This window comes from Rattus norvegicus, chromosome 4, assembly GCF_036323735.1.
Source record: "Rattus norvegicus strain BN/NHsdMcwi chromosome 4, GRCr8, whole genome shotgun sequence".
NCBI classification, from domain to species: Eukaryota; Metazoa; Chordata; class Mammalia; order Rodentia; family Muridae; genus Rattus; species Rattus norvegicus.
The window spans coordinates 129,623,074-129,640,449 of NC_086022.1; the positions used below are offsets into that span (position 1 = coordinate 129,623,074).

Consider the following 17,376-nt stretch of genomic DNA (forward strand, 5'->3'; position numbering starts at 1 on the left):
AAAAAAGGGAAAGAAAAAGGCTTACTAAGCTTATTTGAAGAGAAAAACTATTTGCCTATTATTAACTATTATTAACCCTTCTGTAAAAAATAACCACGCGTACGATGGTTTTGTTTCTTTCCCCTATAAACTGCTTGATTAGGAACATCAAAACACAAGACAGACACAGGTCTTTTTCAAAGAGCAAAACTGCCACTGCTCATTGTTAGCTAACTGACGAAATTCACGTTTACTTCTTTTTTACTATGCAAATTAGTTATTAAGCTCTCAGAAAAAGGAGATCTAAAAAGACCTTGGTAATGGTCTTCACTCCTTGCCATGGTTGAGAAAAGGTAGAGGATTCGATCTAGTCATGGTTTATTTCTCCATGGCACATGAGGATTTATAAAATAAAGACTCTTTACGTTGTCCACTTGTGATATGTGTGAGGATGACGTGAAATGAACAAAGTAGTGTGTCTGGCTACACACTGGTGCACGGTTGGGAAAACTGTCAAACCAAGGTGGCCCTGCTTCACAGCAGGGTTTGACTGTACCACACCATCCTGTCTGTCAGAGACATATTTCTGGGCTTATGTCTAACGTGTACATTTAAGTCCTTCTGGATCGCTGCCACAGAAATGGTCACATGACAAGGCAGAGTGGTATGGAAAATTTGGGTCAACTGCAGTTTCTTAACTGGATCTAGGACTCCGGCACAGGCTAGTGTCTTCAGAAGAACAGATGGTGAAACGACAGAAACAAGAACCATCCGGCTAAGTAGCACTGAAAAACAATTTTATTTAAAATGAATATGACTATAAATTTATTAAAATTAAACAAAGAAATCAAGTTTAAGAAAATTCCCGTCACAAAAAAGGACATCATTAGGAAGGCCACATTCTCTCCAATGACATCTCATCTTTCTGTGACAAACTGGTAGATGTGAGGTGGAAGGGACAAGAGGGAAATCCTGACCACCACCAACAGCTTGATCTCCTCTTCATGAAATGGCTTAATGGCACAGTTTGATAAAAATCAGCATTCAGCAACTCTGACAAAAAATGAAACCTTCCACTTCAAACCTGTGATTAAGGCTTCTGGCTGTAACTCAGTGTGAGGCAGGCAGTAGATTCAACATTAAGGCAAAGGGTAAAGTGTGTGCAATGTACATGTATTAACGTGGGATGCCCAATATAAGCCACACTTTGGAATGGTTGTGGTCTTTCTAAATGCACTGGATTAGGAGACAGTGGAGACCACTGTTCACAGAAGCTCAGGTGTCTTCGCTATAACCTTCTGGAAGTTACTATGTTAAATATAATCCTGTCTGAACTTGTGAGTCCTATAAAATTGTCTACTGTAGAAAAAATGTCCACAAAGTTCTTAAGGATGAACTTAGATCTGGCTTCAAATCCTGTACCTATGCACGCTGTTTGGCCACAATGACTGTGGCCACAGCTGGTAGACCCTGCTACTGACTGGGCAAGAGAAGGTGTGAAATTGTCAGGAGTGATTTTTTTTTAAACAATGACTACAGTATAAAATCAGCGTTAGGCACTCTGGACAGCATAGTGGAGAAAGCTCAGACTTCATATTTTTTCATGTGATGATCCTTGTGTGTGCCCTCTTCCCAGTGAGGAAACAATAGCTCTCAGAGTGGTGAGGGATGTGCCCTTCCTCATGGGAGCCAGGGGCAGCCATCACTTCTTGGCCACACTGGCAACAGCTTTCTTGGCTGCATCCTCCAGGTCCACAGCTGACGTAATGGGGAGTCCGCTGCTTTTGAGGATGTTCTGAGCCTCCTGGACATTAGTTCCTAGAAGAGGAAACAAGCAATTGCTAAATTAGTCTGCCAGTGGCATACCCAAGTCATGTTGGACAACCGGAATCCCAGGATGCCTGGTCCCCCTTGAAGCCAACAATTTATGTAGGACACATGTGGCTTTTTATTGTCAAGCTCTGACTTTTCAGATATGCCCAGTTGACACTTTCACCCAATCTTTTTCACTTTAATGAACTTATTAGAAAGACAGTGCCTGTATTTTCTCTGGTGCTCTAAAGTGAGAAATAAGCATTCTTCCAGATCATGCATGCACACAAAGTTTCTCAGTAAATCTGAAGGAAGAAAGTCTGAGCTTGACCTCCCTTTGCTGAGTCTGGGAGAATAGGCCTGAAAGATAAAGTGACTTAAGCAAGTCAGGAAACTGCTGCTGTGTTCCTAGTCAGCTGCCAGGAGGACTTATCTGTAACAAAGCTCTGAACTGCACGGCCATGGAGAACATGCCTTTCTCTGTGGGCACAAACAAGAGCGGGCACTTGGTCCACATGTCTCACTCAGAGGCAATGGCCAGGAGAGTGGACTGTGCTGAGGAGGAAGTGCTGGGACTGAGTCTGCTTCAGAACTGGGAATGGGAGGACCCCTGCCGGAGACACCGCCGGACCCTGAAGGAAACAGACCGGATAAACAGTTCTCTGCACCCAAATCCCGTGGGAGGGAGAGCTAAACCTTCAGAGAGGCAGACAGGCCTGGGAAACCAGAAGAGACTGCTCCCTGCACACACATCTCGGACACCAGAGGAAAAAGCCAAAGACCATCTGGAACCCTGGTGCACTGAAGCTCCCGGAAGGGGCGGCACAGGTCTTCCTGGTTGCTGCCGCTGCAGAGAGCCCCTGGGCAGCACCCCACGAGCGAACTTGAGCCTCGGGACCACAGGTAAGACCAAATTTTCTGCTGCAAGAAAGCTGCCTGGTGAGCTTGGGACACACGGAAGCAGAATTTCTCTAGAACCGGGCACGTTCTGTGTTTACCGGAAGTCCCACACCCGCGGATCCCGGCCCGCAGCAGCTCTCTGCTCCCAGACCCGGTGAGAGAGAGACCCAACCGCCTGGTCAGGTGGGCACTCCTGAGGCTGCAGAGCGGAAGAGACCACCAACACTGCTCACCCCTGCCCACATCCCTGGCCCAAGAGGAAACTGTATAAGGCCTCTGGGCTCCCGTGGGGGAGGGCCCAGGAGCGGCAGGACCCCTGCCGGAGACACCGCCGGACCCTGAAGGAAACAGACCGGATAAACAGTTCTCTGCACCCAAATCCCTTGGGAGGGAGAGCTAAACCTTCAGAGAGGCAGACAGGCCTGGGAAACCAGAAGAGACTGCTCCCTGCACACACATCTCGGACGCCAGAGGAAAAAGCCAAAGACCATCTGGAACCCTGGTGCACTGAAGCTCCCGGAAGGGGCGGCACAGGTCTTCCTGGTTGCTGCCGCTGCAGAGAGCCCCTGGACAGCACCCCACGAGCAAACCTGAGCCTCGGGACCACAGGTAAGACCAACTTTTCTGCTGCAAGAAAGCTGCCTGGTGAACTCAAGACACAGGCCCACAGGAACAGCTGAAGACCTGTAGAGAGGAAAAACTACACGCCCGAAAGCAGAACACTCTGTCCCCATAACTGACTGAAAGAGAGGAAAACAGGTATACAGCACTCCTGACACACAGGCTTATAGGACAGTCTAGCCACTGTCAGAAATAGCAGAACAAAGTAACACTAGAGATAATCTGATGGCGAGAGGCAAGCGCAGGAACCCAAGCAACAGAAACCAAGACTACATGCCATCATCGGAGCCCAATTCTCCCACCAAAACAAACATGGAATATCCAAACACACCAGAAAAGCAAGATCTAGTTTCAAAATCATATTTGATCATGATGCTGGAGGACTTCAGGAAAGACCTGAACACACTTAGGGAAGCACAGGAAAACATTAATAAACAAGTAAAAGCCTACAGAGAGGAATCGCAAAAATCCCTGAAAGAATTCCAGGAAAACACAATCAAACAGTTGAAGGAATTAAAAATGGAAATAGAAGCAATCAAGAAAGAACACATGGAAACAACCCTGGATATAGAAAACCAAAAGAAGAGACAAGGAGCTGTAGATACAAGCTTCACCAACAGAATACAAGAGATGGAAGAGAGAATCTCAGGAGCAGAAGATTCCATAGAAATCATTGACTCAACTGTCAAAGATAATGTAAAGCGGAAAAAGCTACTGGTCCAAAACATACAGGAAATCCAGGACTCAATGAGAAGATCAAACCTAAGGATAATAGGTATAGAAGAGAGTGAAGACTCCCAGCTCAAAGGACCAGTAAATATCTTCAACAAAATCATAGAAGAAAACTTCCCTAACCTAAAAAAAGAGATACCCATAGACATACAGGAAGCCTACAGAACTCCAAATAGATTGGACCAGAAAAGAAACACCTCCCGTCACATAATTGTCAAAACACCAAACGCACAAAATAAAGAAAGAATATTAAAAGCAGTAAGGGAAAAAGGTCAAGTAACATATAGAGGGAGACCTATCAGAATCACACCAGACTTCTCGCCAGAAACTATGAAGGCCAGAAGATCCTGGACTGATGTTATACAGACCCTAAGAGAACACAAATGCCAGCCCAGATTACTGTATCCAGCAAAACTCTCAATTAACATTGATCGAGAAACCAAGATATTCCATGACAAAACCAAATTTACACAATATCTTTCTACAAATCCAGCACTACAAAGGATAATAAATGGTAAAGCCCAACATAAGGAGGCAAGCTATACCCTAGAAGAAGCAAGAAACTAATCGTCTTGGCAACAAAACAAAGAGAATGAAAGCACACAAACATAACCTCACATCAAATATGAATATAACGGGAAGCAATAATCACTATTCCTTAATATCTCTCAATATCAATGGCCTCAACTCCCCAATAAAAAGACATAGATTAACAAACTGGATACGCAAAGAGGACCCTGCATTCTGCTGCCTACAGGAAACACACCTCAGAGACAAAGACAGACACTACCTCAGAGTGAAAGGCTGGAAAACAACTTTCCAAGCAAATGGTCAGAAGAAGCAAGCTGGAGTAGCCATTCTAATATCAAATAAAATCAATTTCCAACTAAAAGTCATCAAAAAAGATAAGGAAGGACACTTCATATTCATCAAAGGAAAAATCCACCAAGATGAACTCTCAATCCTAAATATCTATGCCCCAAATACAAGGGCCCCTACATATGTAAAAGAAACCTTACTAAAGCTCAAAACACACATTGCACCTCACACAATAATAGTGGGAGATTTCAACACCCCACTCTCATCAATGGACAGATCATGGAAACAGAAATTAAACAGTGATGTAGACAGACTAAGAGAAGTCATGAGCCAAATGGACTTAACGGATATTTATAGAACATTCTATCCTAAAGCAAAAGGATATACCTTCTTCTCAGCTCCTCATGGTACTTTCTCCAAAATTGACCATATAATTGGTCAAAAAACGGGCCTCAACAGGTACAGAAAGATAGAAATAATCCCATGCGTGCTATCGGACCACCACGGCCTAAAACTGGTCTTCAATAACAATAAGGGAAGAATGCCCACATATACGTGGAAATTGAACAATGCTCTACTCAATGATAACCTGGTCAAGGAAGAAATAAAGAAAGAAATTAAAAACTTTTTAGAATTTAATGAAAATGAAGATACAACATACTCAAACTTATGGGACACAATGAAAGCTGTGCTAAGAGGAAAACTCATAGCGCTGAGTGCCTGCAGAAAGAAACAGGAAAGAGCATATGTCAGCAGCTTGACAGCACACCTAAAAGCTCTAGAACAAAAAGAAGCAAATACACCCAGGAGGAGTAGAAGGCAGGAAATAATCAAACTCAGAGCTGAAATCAACCAAGTAGAAACAAAAAGGACCATAGAAAGAATCAACAGAACCAAAAGTTGGTTCTTTGAGAAAATCAACAAGATAGATAAACCCTTAGCCAGACTAACGAGAGGACACAGAGAGTGTGTCCAAATTAACAAAATCAGAAATGAAAAGGGAGACATAACTACAGATTCAGAGGAAATTCAAAAAATCATCAGATCTTACTATAAAAACCTATATTCAACAAAATTTGAAAATCTTCAGGAAATGGACAATTTCCTAGACAGATACCAAGTATCGAAGTTAAATCAGGAACAGATAAACCAGTTAAACAACCCCATAACTCCTAAGGAAATAGAAGCAGTCATTAAAGGTCTCCCAACCAAAAAGAGCCCAGGTCCAGACGGGTTTAGTGCAGAATTCTATCAAACCTTCATAGAAGACCTCATACCAATATTATCCAAACTATTCCACAAAATTGAAACAGATGGAGCCCTACCGAATTCCTTCTACGAAGCCACAATTACTCTTATACCTAAACCACACAAAGACACAACAAAGAAAGAGAACTTCAGACCAATTTCCCTTATGAATATCGACGCAAAAATACTCAATAAAATTCTGGCAAACCGAATTCAAGAGCACATCAAAACAATCATCCACCATGATCAAGTAGGCTTCATCCCAGGCATGCAGGGATGGTTTAATATACGGAAAACCATCAACGTGATGCATTATATAAACAAACTGAAAGAACAGAACCACATGATCATTTCATTAGATGCTGAGAAAGCATTTGACAAAATTCAACACCCCTTCATGATAAAAGTCCTGGAAAGAATAGGAATTCAAGGCCCATACCTAAACATAGTAAAAGCCATATACAGCAAACCAGTTGCTAACATTAAACTAAATGGAGAGAAACTTGAAGCAATCCCACTAAAATCAGGGACTAGACAAGGCTGCCCACTCTCTCCCTACTTATTCAATATAGTTCTTGAAGTTCTAGCCAGAGCAATCAGACAACAAAAGGAGATCAAAGGGATACAGATCGGAAAAGAAGAGGTCAAAATATCACTATTTGCAGATGACATGATAGTATATTTAAGTGATCCCAAAAGTTCCACCAGAGAACTACTAAAGCTGATAAACAACTTCAGCAAAGTGGCTGGGTATAAAATTAACTCAAATAAATCAGTTGCCTTCCTCTATACAAAAGAGAAACAAGCCGAGAAAGAAATTAGGGAAACGACACCCTTCATAATAGACCCAAATAATATAAAGTACCTCGGTGTGACTTTAACCAAGCAAGTAAAAGATCTGTACAATAAGAACTTCAAGACACTGAGGAAAGAAATTGAAGAAGACCTCAGAAGATGGAAAGATCTCCCATGCTCATGGATTGGCAGGATTAATATGGTAAAAATGGCCATCTTACCAAAAGCGATCTACAGATTCAATGAAATCCCCATCAAAATACCAATCCAATTCTTCAAAGAGTTAGACAGAACAATTTGCAAATTCATCTGGAATAACAAAAAACCCAGGATAGCTAAAGCTATCCTCAACAATAAAAGGACTTCAGGGGGAATCACTATCCCTGAACTCAAGCAGTATTACAGAGCAATAGTGATAAAAACTGCATGGTATTGGTACAGAGACAGACAGATAGACCAATGGAATAGAATTGAAGACCCAGAAATGAACCCACACACCTATGGTCACTTGATTTTTGACAAAGGAGCCAAAACCATCCAATGGAAAAAAGATAGTATTTTCAGCAAATGGTGCTGGTTCAACTGGAGGGCAACATGTAGAAGAATGCAGATCGATCCATCCTTATCACCCTGTACAAAGCTTAAGTCCAAGTGGATCAAGGACCTCCACATCAAACCAGACACACTCAAACTAATAGAAGAAAAACTAGGGAAGCATCTGGAACACATGGGCACTGGAAAAAATTTCCTGAACAAAACACCAATGGCTTATGCTCTAAGATCAAGAATCGACAAATGGGATCTCATAAAACTGCAAAGCTTCTGTAAGGCAAAGGACACTGTGGTTAGGACAAAACGGCAACCAACAGATTGGGAAAAGATCTTTACCAATCCTACAACAGATAGAGGCCTTATTTCCAAAATATACAAAGAACTCAAGAAGTTAGACCGCAGGGAAACAAATAACCCTATTAAAAAATGGGGTTCAGAGCTAAACAAAGAATTCACAGCTGAGGAATGCCGAATGGCTGAGAAACACCTAAAGAAATGTTCAACATCTTTAGTCATAAGGGAAATGCAAATCAAAACAACCCTGAGATTTCACCTCACACCAGTGCGATTGGCTAAGATCAAAAACTCAGGTGACAGCAGATGCTGGCGAGGATGTGGAGAAAGAGGAACACTCCTCCATTGTTGGTGGGATTGCAGACTGGTAAAACCATTCTGGAAATCAGTCTGGAGGTTCCTCAGAAAATTGGACATTGAACTGCCTGATGATCCAGCTATACCTCTCTTGGGCATATACCCAAAAGATGCCTCAACATATAAAAGAGACACGTGCTCCACTATGTTCATCGCAGCCTTATTTATAATAGCCAGAAGCTGGAAAGAACCCAGATGCCCTTCAACAGAGGAATGGATACAGAAAATGTGGTACATCTACACAATGGAATATTACTCAGCTATCAAAAACAACGAGTTTATGAAATTCGTAGGCAAATGGTTGGAACTGGAAAATATCATCCTGAGTGAGCTAACCCAATCACAGAAAGACATACATGGTATGCACTCATTGATAAGTGGCTATTAGCCCAAATGCTTGAATTACCCTAGATCCCTAGAACAAACGAAACTCAAGACGGATGATCAAAATGTGAATGCTTCACTCCTTCTTTAAATGAGGAAAAAGAATACCCTTGGCAGGGAAGGGAGAGGCAAAGATTAAAACAGAGACTGAAGGAACACCCATTCAGAGCCTGCCCCACATGTGGCCCATACATATACAGCCACCCAATTAGACAAGATGGATGAAGCAAAGAAGTGCAGACCGACAGGAGCCGGATGTAGATCGCTCCTGAGAGAGACAGCCAGAATACAGCAAATATAGAGGCGAATGCCAGCAGCAAACCACTGAACTGAGAATAGGTCCCCTATTGAAGGAATCAGAGAAAGAACTGGAAGAGCTTGAAGGGGCTCGAGACCCCAAAAGTACAACAATGCCAAGCAACCAGAGCTTCCAGGGACTAAGCCACTACCTAAAGACTATACATGGACTGACCCTGGACTCTGACCCCATAGGTAGCAATGAATATCCTAGTAAGAGCACCAGTGGAAGGGGAAGCCCTGGGTCCTGCTAAGACTGAACCCACAGTGAACTAGTCTATGGGGGGAGGGCGGCAATGGGGGGAGGGTTGGGAGGGGAACACCCATAAGGAAGGGGAGGGGGGAGGGGGATGTTTGCCCGGAAACCGGGAAAGGGAATAACACTCGAAATGTATATAAGAAATACTCAAGTTAATAAAAAAAAAAAAAAAAAAAAAAAAAAAAAAAAAGAACTGGGAATGGAAGACTGGGCGTCACACCTCTCCTGGGTGCAGAGACTAAGGCTCTCATCTCTGTCATGCATTTAGAGTATGGGGTTTAGTTAATCACTTAGCTTCCTTGAATTTCAACTTTAAAAAACAATTATGACTGCTTTGCCTGCATGTATGTCCTTTCCCCATGTGCATGCTTGGTGACTGCAGAGGCCAGAAGAGGACATCAGATCCTCTGTACCTGGAGCTATAGATGGCCCTGAGCCCCCATGTGAATGCTGGGGGTTATAAGCCCCAAGTCCTCTGGAACTGAGACAAGTGCTCTTACCACTGAGATTTCTCCCCAGCCCTGCAACTTCTTTAAAATATCTTAATTCCTTGATGGATTCATAAACTTCCACCCCGTTACCCCCTCTCACATCCCTCCTTTGCCCAATACAATTCTCATAGGTCCCTCCTACTTCTGCAGCTTTTGTGTGTGCCCTACTGGGTTTAAATAAGGCTGTCTGCATGAGCCTGGGTGTGATGTCAGTAGCCACAGCATTGTAGTCTCTCTGCGAGGGGTGGGGCTTTAGATTCCTTATCTCTGTGTATTATTATCTTCCTTGGAGCTAAAGCTCGCTGTGTACGCATGCATGCCAGGGTAATCCCCAGCAGCTGTGATGCACATATGATTTTCAACACCAGCTACGAGTAGGTGCTCTCGTCCTGCTCTCACGGATGAAGTCGGTCAGCGGTGCGGTGGTGTGGGGATGCAGTATGTGTGCATGGCGATTTTACCAGGAGAGTTTGACAGAGACAGGTTGCAGAGAGAGAGAGAGAGAGAGAGAGAGAGAGAGAGAGAGAGAGAGAGAGAGAGAGAGAGAGAGAGAGAGCGCTAGACACAGGTGAAGACAGAATGAGTCAGAGAATGAGAAGGAACCAGGAGATTAGACCAGACTGCCAAAAGTTAGTGTGAGGTCAAGCCGAGCAATTTAGTCAGAAGCTGAAAGAAGCTGGATTGAATCCGTCAGCCTGGAAGATTAGATTAGAAGCTTCCAGACCGAGGGTTAGGGATAGTTAGAACAGAGAAGGAAAAGTCCTAGGCACAGCCCAAACACACAGCTTGGGCAGGGCTCTCCTCACTGCATCTGAGGAAATAAAGTGACATTTACATCTCTGTTATACTTTCAGCTACACTATCAGTAAGGATAACCCTGGGAGGCACCCTTTTAAGGATAGCAATGACTTCTTCAAATTAGATACTTGATTATGTGGCAGAGCCTAGCATCTGACTCACTCACCTTTTCAGACTCTATTTGAATGAGAAGAAAATTTCAATAATGCTAAGCCCTTGACAGAATGGTTGTTATTCAGGGGCTGGTTTTACTTGGAATCAAGAGAGTGTGTGTGTGTACAAGTAGTTATGTCGATGACAGATGGCCAGGTGTGGCTGTCCACTGTGGTGTGTGTGTGTGTATGTGTGTGTGTGTGTGTGTGTGTGTGTGTACATGCAGTTATGTCGATGACAGATGGCCAGGTGTAGATCCTCTGTGGCTGTCCACTGTGGTGTGTGTGAGTCTGTGTGTGTTTTAAGACAAGGCCTCTCATTGGCCTGGAGTCACAAAGCAGGAACCCCAGGGACCCAAATGTCTTCACTCTTCAGTGTCGGCATTGCAACTGGACACCACTAATGCATGGCTATTTTATGTTGGTTCTGCAACTGAGTTCAGGTCCTCAAGATTGAATGGCAAGTATTTGCTGACTGAGCTATTTCTATACCCAACCCATTGTTTTTCAGTGTTGTCACAGGGAGCTTCTAAAACAGCACTGGATAGTGCAAGTGACTGACTCTGCCTCTTGCTGACCACATGATCCTGGAACTTTTCTCCTTTCACTGTGTAAGTATCTAAGAATGATGGGATATCACTTCTGAGATGAGATATAAAAGCCCGTGCTTTCTGTTTGTCCTGTCTACTTTAACACTTGTACCATTCCCTGGCAAACTGCTAATATTTGAAGCTACCCTATGGACAAAGCCCACTTGTCAAGCACCCAAGGACAACCTCTAGCCAATGGCTACGGAGCAATAAGGCAGCCAGGGAACAGCATCCTATTACTAACCACAGAAGCCTTAGGAACTCGAAAGTGAACTTAGCAAGCTGTGGTCCTGCCGAACACACTTTTCCAACAACTCGATGAAGATTAGGTGTGAGGACCCAGCCACGCCACACCCAGATTCCTGCCTTCAGATATGTACGATGTTCACACCCTTCCTTTGCACTTTCAAAGGAATCATCTGCTATGCACAGAGAGAGACATAACACAGACGTAAAGCTATACTACTTCATTACAGGATCCCAGTGTCCATTTTGATTCCCTGGTAAGGACTGAGTCTGGGTTCCAGAGGCTGAGAAGCAGGACAGGGTGTGTACCATGCACATATTAGCCTGAAGGTGTGGCTGTCACGGAGCAGTGGCAGAGTGAAGCAAAACACTTGCCTGACCTAGAAGTACATCTCTGGACCAGAGTTTGATGTGTCATTTCCATCCCTTCCGATTGACTGGGATACCCTCCCTAGGTGCCCTTCAGTCTGCCATAGACAAAAACCTAAGGAAAAGTACAAGAGCTTTTCCTTTCTGGCACTCTCCAGTCTCAGCACCCAGCTCCCCAGACCTCCACCCAGTTGCAGAACATAATTATTCCTGGTCTCTCTCCCACCCCTATCCTGGTATTTTGGGGGTTAGCTTTTTTTTGAATGTCTTCACCCATTCAGAGAACTACTCACTCAGAATTCTCTATTCACTATTACCTGAATTCTCCATGTGTAAGGACGAAATAGATGCTGATTTCTAAAAAAACTTACATTTGAAGCTGCTGCTTTTCCTTGGAACCAACAGCATAAATAATTCAAGTTCTTAATTAATATCATCTGCAGCATCTGGCCTAGGAGTAGGCTCCTCAAGGGGAATAAAAAGGATTGATTTTAAAATTCACAAGTGCCTCGGCAGGCACCCAGGGCCCCACTGTCCTTTGCCCTGTGTCCATCCGCTCCCTGGAAGCTCTCTTCGTCTCCTGGGCCTCTTTCCTTGCCACTACCTTCAGTGTTCCAGCTACAGCAGGCCTGTCAGATGTGCTATTGGAGTACTCCGTGATCTCTACACCGCAACAGAGATGTGCCCTGTGGGGCAGCTTGGTGACATTTCCCACAGTCCGCTACACAACCACTTCAGTGTTAGGTTTGCTTCTCAGGGTATCTTGCAGTATCAGTCACATGCTACATGTGAGCTGACAGATTGCATAAGGACAGCCACAGTCACGAATGGTGATGCCTGAGGAGAGAGGTTTGGACAGATCCTCTCTGATCATTTCGCAAATCTGAGGGTTCTCCAGAGGCTTTGACAGTGACTCCAGGTCCTGGCACTCCATTTGCCCTCGCTACTCTCCAGGGCAGGCTCTAAGCTGCTAACAATTCTCTTACCGTGCAGTGCCCCAAGTGAAGAAAGGTCTTACTCTTTCGTTACACCAGTGGGTGAAGTCAGGGGGAAGCAGAAGCGGGAAGGGAGCCCTCCCCCTTCCTCCTGGCAGCATCTTCAGTGCCACACCAAAATACCTAATTGCTTCATAATTTCAGGATCTACTAAAGTGAATTTTAATTATACTTGCTGTTATACTTTAATTACAGTCTTAATTATTAAGCTATACTAGCATGCTTGGAAGAAGCAGGGTGTGAAGGGATGGTAACACTCAAATAGCCCAGGAATGAACCGGACTGCACTGAGAAGCAGATCCAAGGAGAGCTGCTGCGAGCAGACGGAGATCAGAAGGAGGTTAGGGGGAGGCCAACTTGCTACACATGTGAAGAGAGCACTATGGGGAACAAGCCCGAGGATGACCATGTGAGGACGGGAAGGCAGGGGAGAAAAGGTGACCATAGGTGAAGATTCGGGGAGCTTGCCCTTGGTCTGTGTCCCTGCCCTGTCCTTTGTCTTTTCTTCCTCTCCCCTGCTTGGCTGGGCTTTGTCCCCAGCCTGGCCTGACCAGCAATTGCTACCATTTGCTTCCTCCTTCTGGTTGACAAAGCAGCTGGAGGGGAAAGAGAAGAGAGGTTGCAAAGAAAAAAGGAGCCAGTAAAAATCAGGTCACGGGGAGCGAGGACACCCTGGGCAAATGCTTGTGAGTTTCTCCGTCTTTTGTGGAATGGTATTATTGAAGTGTTTGAGGCTTCTTTCTGCTCTCTGACCTCCATGGCTGACACCTATCCTCAGCCCCCTTTCTGACTTTATTTTTAAATGGAAACCATCACAGCCACTTTAAACTCTGACATGGAATTAAGTGTTCTAAAGAGAGTGTTTATGTCCCTGCACACAATTATGACGGAAATTGATCATTTTCCCACACTTAGATGGTGCTGGTGACAGGCTTTAATATTTATTAAATGCTGCCATGCTTTTCAGTGAGGCTGCAGGAAAACCTGCTTAATAACCACCCAGACGCATAACTGATCCACCCGCACGGCTCATCTGGCTGTCACTTCTGAGGTCTGGCTTCTTGACAGCCATTTGGCCATGTGGCTACCTACCCACTTACAGGCCTCGAGAATGACAGTGTGTAGTGCACCAAAGGGGGCACTGGCTCAACACAGACTCCTGCTTGGCTGCTAGGGGACATGAGAAAAATAATCCCATTCAACACATAAAAATGTCTCTACTTCCAAGTGTTCTATAGTGGCTTCCTGCCACTGGGTGGAGGAAGAGAGCTGTAAACAGAGATGCAGGGGTAATTTATCAACACACGCCTGTGTTTTCACCAGGCAGGAGAGATGCCACTGGCCAGGGCTGACAGGGTTTGGGTGAAGAGATGCAGCCTTTGCCCTGCCCCAACTCAAGCCAGCCTTTACCCCAGGAGCAGGAATTAAAACACTGTCTAGTACAGAAATGTATAGAAGCCTCTTCTGAATTATTATTTTTATAGGAATTCAGATGTGTGTATGTATGCATGCATGTATGTGTGTTTGTATACATGTGTGTACACATGTGTGCCCGTGGAGGCCAGAGGTCAGCATTGGGTGTACTCCTTCATCATTCTCTACCTTATGTTTTCAACAGGATTTCTCACGGAACCTAGAGTTCATTTTACCAAACTGGCCAGACAGGCCAGAAGCTCGCATTTGTTTATCTCCCTTCACTTTTACCACCACAGCCCAGCCCAGCCCAGCCCAGCCCAGTATAGCCTAGCCCATCCCAGCCCATCCCAGCTCATCCCAGCCCATCCCAGCCCATCCCAGCTCATCCCAGCCCAGCCCAGTATAGCCTAGCCAATCCCAGCCCATCCCAGCCCATCCCAGCCCATCCCAGCCCATCCCAGCCCATCCCAGCTCAGCCCAGCCCATCCCAGCCCATCCCAGCCCAGCCCAGCCCAGTATAGCCTAGCCAATCCCAGCCCAGCCCAGCCCAGCCCAGCCCAGCCCAGCCCAGCCCATCCCAGCCCATCCCAGCCCATCCCAGCCCGGCCCAGCCCAGCCCAGCCCGGCCCGGCCCGGCCCGGCCCAGCCCAGCCCAGCCCAGCCCAGCCCAGCCCGGCCCGGCCCGGCCCGGCCCAGCCCAGCCCAGCCCAGCCCAGCCCAGCCCAGCCCGGCCCAGCCCAGCCCAGCCCGGCCCAGCCCGGCCCAGCCCGGCCCAGCCCAGCCCAGCCCGGCCCAGCCCAGCCCAGCCCGGCCCGGCCCAGCCCGGCCCAGCCCAGCCCAGCCCAGCCCGGCCCAGCCCAGCCCGGCCCAGCCCGGCCCGGCCCAGCCCGGCCCGGCCCGGCCCAGCCCGGCCCGGCCCGGCCCAGCCCAGCCCAGAGGTTACACTGCTGCTCCATCTGCTAATATGGGCTCTCAGGATCTGAACTCAGATTCTCATGTTCATGCAGCAGGTACTTTACTATAACTAAGCCAATTCCCTGGCCTAATCACTCAGTTTTTTTTTTTTTCATTTTAGAAGAATACAATGCCATTATTAAATATATATTAGCTACATGTTGCTAGATTCTAAAAGAGACTATAAAGATAATATTGAAAACAGTACAAGCTTGCTGCCTATATGTGATTACAGGTTCCTAAATATCATAAAACTCAATTCTCAAAGCAAATCTAAAATCAGCAGCATTTTAGCCCTATTTCACAGATAAAGTAACCAAGGTACCAGGAGACTTAGCAGCTGACCTAATGACGCCCAGCAAGTTGGAAGATAGAAAAAGATTAGAGTTTAGATTTATCTGAAATTAGAACCACACACCGGCCATGCACCGTGGAGTACCACACATAAAGAAATGCTGGCAATTCTTCAGGCTCAGCATTCACTTGATCTCACTGGGGAAACTGAGGCCCAGGTACCGGACAAGGAGTCGGTGAGCTATCATGGGCTTGCTTCAGCCTCCTGTTCTAAATCAGGGCTGGCACACTATGGCTTCTAAGCCCAGTGCAGCCCACAGCCTCTTTGCATGCTACTTGTAAGCTAAGAATAGTTTTCATATTTTTAAATAGCTGGGCAAAAAATCAGAATAATATTTTGTGATACATGAAAATTACATGAAATTCAAATTTCAGAGCCCATAAATAGAGTTTTGATGGAGCAGGGCCAAGCTGATGCACTTGCAGGCTGCTGATTGCTATGCTCTGCAATGGCAGAGCTAGGGCAGTGACACAGACAGTATGGCTCCCAGGGTCTGGAAAGGTTCAGGTCTGCTCTGAGGCTTCTTTTCTTTCCTTGGAGTAGAAAGGTCACATTCTACAAAGCAGTAGGCTCCTGAGGGTCCTGTGTCCTGTGTCCTGCTCCTCCTTTCAAGCCATCGTCAGACAAAGGTCTGAAGGACTAGTATTTAGGTGATGTTTTGAATGTCTTTTCTCTTGTTATTCTTTTAGTAATGGAATAATTCAACAGACATGTTGTGAAAGATATCACGGACACAGTTCGGAGGGTGAGTCCATGACCATGATGCCAGGAGCTCAGCAGAAGAAAGGCAGCCTTGGTGCTGGGGCAGTAGCTGAGAGTTTACACCCCGATCCAATGTAGAGAGAACGCAAATTGAAATGGCATGGGTTTTTGAAACCTCAAAACCTAGCCTCCGTGATACAAGTCCAACAAGACCTCACCTCTTAACCCTTACCAAACAGTTCTACAAACTGAGAACCAAACATTCAGACAGAAGCCTGTGGGGCCATTCCCATTCAAATCACCACAAAAATTTTACACAGAACCACAAAAACTACCCTGAGTAAGAAGAACAAGGCCATTCCAAAATTTGCCATTCTAACTTTCAAGGTGTGTTGTGGAGTTACTGTCATAAAACAGCCATACGGTACTGGCACAAGAGCAGACATGTAGACCAATGAGGTAGAAGACCCAAATATGAGTACATACAACTAGAATCATCTGGTATTTGCCATAGATGCTAAAAACACACTGGAGAGAAACATCAGCAAATGGTGCTGGGAAAACTAATGTCCACATGCAAAAGAATGAAATTAGGCCTGCATCTGCTACCTTGCATGAAAATTAACTCCAAATGCATCAAAGATGTCATGTGAAAGCGGAAACACTGAAGCCACTGGAAGAAAACACGGGTAGCATCTAACAGGATGCAGGTGTAAGAGAGGTCTTTCTGAATGAGACTCCATTTGACTAGGAATTAAGACCAACAATTGACGAGTGGGACTTCCTAAAACAAAAACTGCAAGACTAAGAAAACAATTAACTGAGTGGAGAGGGGGCCTATGGAGTGGGAGAGCATCTCTACCAGCTACATACTTGACAGAAGACTACTATCCACAACACATAAAAGAACTCTCTGCGAACAGAACCAGAGGCAAAACTCCCACTGTCCTGTATCCCTCTCCCGTCTTTGAGATGACCCAAGTCTCAGGTTGAACACCACCTGGCAGCCAATGGCCATGATACACAGGATCTTAGAAGTGTTAGTAACAAGGGTTCAGATGTCATGGCTAGTACAAATCACACAGGTAACATTTACTAAGATCAGACCTATTTAGACTATTGGAAAACTCATTTGTGCCTTACAATGAATGGTATTATGATGCTGTTACTTGTATATATGTCAATTCATGCATGTGCCCCCAAGTACATATGCACATGCATGTGCATGTAATGTTCTTTTGAAAAATAGAGGTCTATGC

The 17,376-nt window shown here is 45.3% G+C and overlaps 1 protein-coding gene across 1 annotated transcript in view; it reads right to left on the reverse strand.

The window, feature by feature from the left end:
- Positions 1–759: 759 nt before the first annotated feature.
- Positions 760–17,376, reverse strand: part of Suclg2 (succinate-CoA ligase GDP-forming subunit beta) — a 270,105-nt gene continuing 253,488 nt past the window's right edge. Inside the window, 1 exon segment of the mRNA NM_001100750.1 lies at positions 760–1,797. Coding sequence (NP_001094220.1) covers positions 1,682–1,797 — 116 coding nt within the window. The 3' untranslated portion in view covers positions 760–1,681.